Below are 8,293 nucleotides of genomic sequence, written 5' to 3'. Positions count from 1 at the left end.
TTGTTTGACAGTTTCCTCCTTTCAGCTGTGTTTCTTTTCAAAATAAGATGCTCTTTGTGCCACGACCGGCTTCATTTTCCCCAAAGCTGTAAGTGTTTTGTGAAAAAACACAGTGGTGTTATTTGTGTGTCAGTCGGCAACGTTGTCTTACTTGCATTTGCTTATTCCAGCCAGCTGCCCCCGAGGCATCCCCCGGCTCCCCCGGAGCATCTCAAAGAGCCGCTGGTCTACATGCGCAAGGCACAGGTCGGCCCGTCTGCTTTTATTTCCTCACTTTCTCTGCTTCTCCCTGACTCCTATCATTTTTGTCTGCCAAATTCACTTTTAAATCACTAAGGTGTGCGCATGTGTGTGTCTCTTACACAGGCCAGCTGGGAGAAGCGTGTCCTCAAAAGCCTGAACAGCATGAGCACAGAGCTTGGAGTGCCTCTGGCTCACATGGTAACTAAAACATTGACAATCACAGCCAAGTTTATAGATTTTAGTTTGTAGGGTTTTTTGTTTTTATTTTGCAACATCTTTTCTAGAGATGTTGCAAATAGAACAAATTAAAAACCCTGCATCATTTTAACCCTGAGCCAACTGAGCTATGAGCTGCGGCTAAACCCGAGCAGCTTTTTTAACTGACGATATCCAGACTGTGTTGTTTGGAGTCTGTTTATCAGTTTGACTGCTTGCTTCTGCACAGGCACGATTGTATTTATGACTTATTATTTCGAACGCAATACTGATGTGACATTTTTAAGACGGGATGTGCGGCATTTGTTTGTTGAAATCTTGTCTTTCCGCCTGCTCCACAGAGGCCCGCGGCGGAGCAGAAGGAGCTCACCAACAAATGGAACGAGATGGGCACAGATGAACCAGGTCTCAAGACACTACCCAGGAGATTTGGCCTCGAGCAATCTGCCTTTTATGATAGATTAGTGTTGATGCGTTCAGGCGCTGCTGTATTTATCGCCAGCTTAGCACATCTCAAAACCAGATCTGCTACTTCCGTGTTTGCTTCCTAAGCCGCGCTAATGCAGCCAAGGCTTTCTAAGGCACTCGGGCTCTGTAACATCTGCATAGCGCACAGTGTAGCTTTTTGCAGAGCACACGCTGGAATTGTGCTGCCAAGCCTCCCCATAGACGACTGAGCCTGTGCTATGAATTCATTTTTGTTGTTTAAAAAGAGTTTTTATTGTTGTCAGAAGATACGTACCACTTTGACTTCAGGCCACCGCGTTTACAAAGAACACCCTAATCTCGTGTCCTAACAGTGCTATCAGTGCTCAGTGGTGTGTAATAACATTTAGGATGTGCCGTCCTTCGGCTGTAAACATTTTGGATCGTGAATCTAGAAGCTGTCCAGACTCCTGGTAGGGAGATAACCAGCAGCACCCCTTCCTCTCGTCGAAAGCCTTAATGTGGCCTTGTTCTGAGGATGACACGGGACTGGAACTTACTGCCGTGTTATGAAGACGGTGGACAGAAGTTCCACTTAGAGCTGGCCTTTAATTTGCATAGATGTGTGTTTAAGTTGAAGTTGATAAATTAAGTTCGCAAAGAAATGGCTTTTTTGACTGCTGTTACATAACACATTGTAAAGATTGTTTACGTGTTTATATCGCTGCAGATTTGAGTCGCTTCAGGCCTGTCTATGCTCCGAAAGACTTTCTGGAAGTAAGCACATTCCTCGCCTTGTTTTTTTACTGCTATTATCAGGATTGAACTCCATTATGTTACATAAATGCTGTCTAAACAGGTCCTAATCGGTTTGCGGAACCCCAACCACGATAGCAGCGAGGACATCAGCGTCAGGAGTCACTGGGGACTCATCCAGGTTCCTCTCAATGTCAGGGACATCCCACACCTGGTAGGGATCTGTGTTCCTCCCCACTTCACTTCACATGTTTGTGGGTCATAGGGATTTGGAAAAACTTGTCCTTGTGAGTGGGATCAGACACCAGCAGCTTATTCAAAGGATAGCTAACATCACTCCAATTCCTAAGTCTCTGGCTGCCAGTTTAAAGGCTTATTAGCTGTTTCTCAACCTGAATATCCCTGATATTCTACAGCAGTATCGCCCAGAGAGGCCTTGTAGTTCAGTGGTAGTGGTGCCCAGAGCAAACTCTGAACAAGGGGAAATAGCTTTTTGTCATTATGCAGCAGTGAAACTCCCTGGCTGCTGTTCAAGCTATTAAATCCTGACTAATAGCTGTGTTGTTTATCACTTATTTTCATAACTCGTCACTCATGCCTTATAAGCAAAATATGAAGAAGTCATGGGTGTCTTAATAATGTCTCTTAATATATTTCTTTTTTTTAAGGTTTTGTGTTTATTAATAAAAACGTCTTGCATTGTGTTGAGGTAGAAGTGTATTCTTTGAACTGAAAGAAGAATAGATTGTACATTTATTCATGCGTTTTGTGTCTGTTGTGTTAAACTCTCAGAGAGAGGCCTACTCAGAGCTGAACCTGACCAGTGGACAGATGGGGATTGATGACCACGCACTCATCCATCCAGGTATTACTCCTTTCTTGGAAGGAGAAGGATGAGAAGGCTGATAGCAGATACTTAGCTTGGTAGTTATCATGCCCTAAAAGACATGTTCAAACTGTAACGATAACATGCTGGTGGTTGTAGAGTTTATGGCATACATATGTGAGAGTGCCATCAATGTTTTCATCTAACCGTCAAGAAAAGAAGCTCCCTGTTACAGCGCTGTGTCAGCCGTTTGGCAGAATCAGAGGCTCATTAGTTTTAAAAACTTTCAGAGGACTTTTTGTCCTATAAAATACATAATTTGTAGGCAAGCTTAGATCATAATAATTTTAATTATCACTCAGCAGCGTTTTAATACCAGACCTAAACACATTTCTGGTTGTGATTAAGAAAGAATACTCTAGAATAAATGTGTTTACCTAATGAACAGAGAGCTTTAATGGTGTATATACCACAGGGACTTCATATCAGTCCTTGTTCCTTTCTTGTGCCACAAGGGCCGTCTGGGATTTCTCAAACAACATCTCGGTGAAGGCCACATATCGACATTGTTACACTTTGGTGTTCAGGCTTGAAATAGAATCCAGCATGTCTGTTTGTAAATCGAGCAGATAGCACCACTGATGGATCTGTGCTTTCTTTCTCGTTCCTGTACAGACTTGTTTGAAAACGAGTATGTGCAAATCGGAAAAAAAGGTCAGTGTTTGGTTCTTGTTTTTATTCCTATTTTTTTTTTTGTGTGGAAATGCTTTGTTGAGCTCTATTTTCTTCATGAGATTTTGTTCATTGTACACTAAATTACCAAAAGTATTTACTCACCCATCCAAAATGACTGCATTCAGGTGTTCTAATGAACACTTCCATGACCACATGTGTATAAAATCAAGCACCTAGGCGCAGGTGAGGTGTATAGTGCGCTGAGGTCGCCCACTTTTGCAGAATCAATAGTGACGGACCAACAAACTTCATGCGGCCTTTGATTAGCTCAAGAACTTTGCGTAGAGAGCTTCGTGGAATGGGTTTCTATGGCTCAGCAGCTGCATCCAAGCCTGACGTCACTAAGTGCAATGCAAAGCGTCAGATGAAGTGGTGTAACGTCAATGTGGTGTGACTGAACCTTATTTGTCTGGCAATCGGATGGACGTTTGGTGGAGGGGTCATTTTAGACAAGTTCACGCTCCCAACTTTGTGTGAACAGTCGGGGATGGTCCCTTCCTGTTCCAACATGACTGCACACCAGTGCACAAAGCAAGGTCCATAAAGACATGGATAAGTGAGTTTGGTGTGGAACAACTTGACCGGCCTGCACAAAGTCCTGACCTCAACCCAATAGAACACCTGTTTGGATGAATTAGAGTGAAGGCGTGTCTGACCTCCAAATGTGCTTCTGGAAGAATGGTGAAAAATTTCCATAAACACTAAACCTAAACCTAAACCTTCGAAAGGTTTTCCCAGAAGAGTTGAAGCTGCAATGGGTGGACCGGCATCATATTAAACCACATCGACTAAGAATGGGATGACCCTCAAAGTTCATTTATGCGCGTGAAGGCAGACAAGCGAATACTTTTGGCAACGTAGTGTAAATCCACATCCTATTGGTCAAGAATGTACCAGTTTGTTTGTCTTTTGGGAAGGGAAGGAAGGAAATACATGTCCTTTCAATGAATATAACGTGAAATTTCTCTTAAGAAAACAACAAAAAACAAGGATATTTGCTTTGAATGCCATTTTTGCCCATACATTCCTCTATGCTAAGTACAAATATGTAGCAGCTTAAGTGTCCTAACAGAGGCAACCAGGAATGTCATTACCTCGTCATTTTTTAAGACTTCTAAAGGATAACTCCAAATAAGACAGAAACTTGATGAGCAGACAGTCTTGTTTCTAATTTTTGTATTTAAGAGCCTTTTTATGGAGATCTTTTCAAAACTAATCTAATTATATCAACTGTGACCCATTTATGGAAGCCCCAAAATAGGCACAAGTGTTACAAGCAGAAAGTGTGATGCAGAAAGAGTACTGAAGTAGTGCTGTGAGATATTGTATGTTTTGGTACTGATCCAATACCAAGAGAAAATACAGGACTAGTACTGCCACTACTAATATTGATACTTTTAACCTACAACCTGCGTCTGTCTCTAAAGGAAACCATGTATCCATCCTATCTCAGTAGTACTGATCCAGTACCAATGCCAGCGTTGCATCAACAATATCGATAATTGGATCGATGCGCCCACCTCTAACGGGAAGTATTTGTGTGACTCAGTGAATGACTGCCGCCTCTGAGTGGAAGCACGAGCATTCAGATTGGTAACACTTTAACTGTTAGCTCGTTGCTCTGTAACAACACCACCTATATCACGGCCAAATCAGATATCAGCCAACAAGAGTCTTACAAACACAGGCAGTAGTTTATTTACACAACCACGACCCTCGATCTACCGTTCGCCTCTGTGCCTAAGCTGCGCCTCGTGGTCCAGACGAGTAAGTGCACTCGAATACGAAATGTAGGAAACGAGGAGCGTGTTCGTTTATGTTATGACTGGCCAGCACCTTAAGTCAAGAGCTGTGTGTTTTTGGCTCCTGTCACAACAGAGATTTAGGGCAGAATGGGGAAGTTCAAGAGTTTGTTTCCAGCATGCGCCTGAGTGATTTCTTGGAAAGCTACGCAGAATTTATGGGAATGTCTTTGTTAATATTTTTGATGTTTATACATTTTTTTGAGGAGAAAAACATCCTCCACACTCAGTCTTTTCATTTTTGTGCTACTTGTCGAGGATTCTTGCAGAATTTTGAATATCTTGTATACAGTCGTGAGCCACCCTTCATTTATTTGTTTTTGCTAGGACAATAGGAACGTCCTATGTCAGGTCTTTGCTTTATTCAAGATTTCTTCAAGCTCTTTAAGGACATGACTTTCAGATACTTTTCATCTGCTTTAGTTGTTTGTTTTTTTTAGGCCTGCCACTCTTTTCTCCTCCAGTTGTTCATATACATACATGTGTTCTTCCTCCAGTCTACTGTTTTACCTTTATATAGCCAATTGAAAAAGAAAGTAGACCCTCTTTTAATTCTAAGGTTTTAGGTATGAGGACTAGAACGTATCTTCTGGTCCTTAGGAGGAATGAATTTAAATACAGCACAACAGCACATATTACACTGTGTCATTATTTAACAGTAACTAAGTCATTTCCAAACAATCTGAAGTCCATCATTCAGCAGTGAGAAAGATTATTCACAAGTGGAAAACATTCGTGACAGCAGCAGAGCTTCCCAGGAGTGGACGCCCCAAGGCTGCAAATAACTGGAGAAACCCTCTTCTCTATAAAAAGAACATATCAGCACGGCTTAGGTTTGTAAAGGTGCATCTAAACAAACTTATGGAACAATGTGCTTTGGACAGACGAGACCAACTTGCAGATATTTAGACAGCATATCGGCACAAACGCCTCATAACATCTGTCAGCACGGTGGTGGAGTTGTGATGGTTTGGGCTTGGCCACAAATAACATTTGTGTATTTACATTGAACGTTAAGACGTACTCTTACAGCAATTACAAATACCGACACAAATCCAACTCCTGTGTAGAAGAAGAATACATCATTTGAAATTCTCGCTTCTGGAATATGACTAATTTTTTTATGTAATCCATTATTATTTCTTGAATTCATCTGTCATTTAGTCTGTCAAAGGTCAGAAATTTGTCACAGTTAACCAGACAAAAACACTGACTTCTTATTAATCAAATGTTTTATCATCAGGGTTCAGAAGCAGATTTTTGTGATTTTTTTTTTTCACTTCATGAATTACTGAGAGAAGTTTAACATTTTGGGAACTTTTTTTAAACCCTCTTTCTGAATGTTACGTGGGGAATAGCCAGGTGAAGGAAGCCTGGTCCTAAGGTGAATAACAGCTGTGCTATGCACCCATTCTCTGTTTTGTCTTCATGTCTCTTGTGTAGTGGTTATGGAGGAGGATAGCGCAGCAGCACAGCAGTACAGCAGGCAGGGCTGCCCCACCGGGCTCCGGGCAGACCTGTGGGCCCTCATTCTTAACGCCACGAACCAGCCACAGGTATAGTACACTGTGCACACACACATGGCCGAGTTGCACTCTGGTGGCCACCGTCAGCTGGCTGTGTTTGCTGTAGAGCAGCCGTGCACACACAGCTGCAGTGATTCCCAGAGGGCATGTTTACTACAAGGGGAAATTTTCAGCTGCGTCCATATTCACGCTTAACGGTTTGGAGCTGAGGGGCCATTGGACCTCAGGTGTATTCGTTTCCCTGGAGAACGGCACCAGGATTAAACACTTTGCATCCTTGCATTTATACCGTGCACTAAAAACCAACACATGATGTATAACACCAACTGAACTGCAATTTCTACACTAGACAATCCGTGCATTCGCTGGTGTGCTGCTTATCGGCTCGCTGTGACTGTTTGTACAAACGTTAACATAATCAGATGCTGGGGGGTGTAGCACAGTTAGCACAAACAGCGTGGCTCCCTGTGTGTGTGGCAGAGGTCTGTGTAAACGCTGCAATCCAGAGTCTCATGTTGGTGGCAAGTTGCAAAAACAATGCTTGTGATTAAGAGATTGATTCGTTAGAGAGAGCTATGTGGGCAAACCGGCTGAGGTCTGGAGAGCGTTAGCACGGCTTTGGATACCACAAGGGCAAACACATTAAACAGTCACAGTTGGTTAGTTACAGACAGGATAAATGTGGCTGGTGCAAAATTGTCTGCATTGTGTATATTATGAATTAGAATTATCTTTCAGTAGATCTAATATGAAGACTGTAATCTCTTCAGTCAAATGACTTGGGTGTTGCTTTGATAAATGTTAAATAGTCTCAATCTAATTTCGAAAACAAGTTTGGGACGCGGTGTAATTAAACTAAATAATGCAAAGTGCAAATCATTTAAATCTTATATGTAACTGAAGAAGAGTACACATTAGCATTGTAAACAGTTGTTGACAAGATCTGCGATGGTGTGGCGGCGCATTTAGCGCAAATGGCACACATGCACAACTGTGGAGGTGTCATTGATGCTGAAATATAGACATTTACAGGCCATTTTATTAGGCACACCTGTTCAACTTGTGTAAATCTCGAATCTCTTTAATTTCTGCCAATCACACGGCAACAGCTCTGCTGCATTTAGGCAGCAGATGTGGTCGAGATGAACTGATGTCAGACCAAGCATCAGAATGAGGGAGACGGCTGTCATTTTAAATGTTGCATGGTTGTTGGTGCCTGATGATGAGCTGGTCTGATTATTTCAGAAACTGATGATTTTCTAGGAGTTTCCCCACACAATCATCGCTAGGATGTGGAAGAATTTGTCCGAAAAAGAGAAAATATCAAGTGAGTGGCAGTTCTCTGCCTTTGGATGTCAGCGGAGAATGGACAGACTGCTTTGAGCTGACAGGAAGACAAAAGCAACTCTACAGTCACCAGATCTCAGTTTAATAGAGCACCTTTGGGATGTGCTGGTGAGCTGCGTGGTGCTGTCACGTTACTTTGGACTTAAATCTCTGGGCAATGTTTCCAGCACCTTGTTCTTCCCCTGAAGGGAGGAAGTGTGCAATCAGTCTGTTTTTTAGCAGTCTAACGTTCAAAGTTTTCAAGATATAATTTTCAAATTTTGTGTGAGGGTAGATGCTAGGGATGCACCGATACTACTTTTTTGGAAACGAGTACGAGTACGAGTACTTGCATTTCAGTACTCGTCGATACCGATACAGAGTACTTAATAAAAACATGATTTAAATTTGCAGGTAACAGCTTTAGTCCTATAATT

The 8,293-nt window shown here is 42.2% G+C and overlaps 1 protein-coding gene across 2 annotated transcripts in view; it reads left to right on the top strand.

Annotated features, from left to right (window-relative positions):
* tbc1d19 (TBC1 domain family, member 19) overlaps positions 1-8,293 on the top strand; it is a 29,329-nt gene that overhangs the window by 7,730 nt on the left and 13,306 nt on the right. The window contains exons 5-12 of one of the 2 annotated variants that reach the window (XM_005744919.2): positions 171-246; positions 367-441; positions 801-864; positions 1,616-1,662; positions 1,745-1,855; positions 2,434-2,506; positions 3,143-3,181; positions 6,448-6,560. In XM_005744919.2, coding sequence (XP_005744976.1) covers positions 171-246; positions 367-441; positions 801-864; positions 1,616-1,662; positions 1,745-1,855; positions 2,434-2,506; positions 3,143-3,181; positions 6,448-6,560 — 598 coding nt within the window. The remainder of the gene's footprint in view (positions 1-170; positions 247-366; positions 442-800; positions 865-1,615; positions 1,663-1,744; positions 1,856-2,433; positions 2,507-3,142; positions 3,182-6,447; positions 6,561-8,293) is intronic. The other variant, XM_005744920.2, reaches the window with a different exon arrangement.

The sequence above is a fragment of the Pundamilia nyererei genome, unplaced genomic scaffold, assembly GCF_000239375.1.
Source record: "Pundamilia nyererei isolate P.nyererei 1_Seehausen unplaced genomic scaffold, PunNye1.0 scaffold00151, whole genome shotgun sequence".
In the NCBI taxonomy this organism is placed as follows: domain Eukaryota; kingdom Metazoa; phylum Chordata; class Actinopteri; order Cichliformes; family Cichlidae; genus Pundamilia; species Pundamilia nyererei.
Note: the sequence above shows the minus strand (reverse complement) of the source record. Positions and strands in the feature narration are given on the sequence as shown.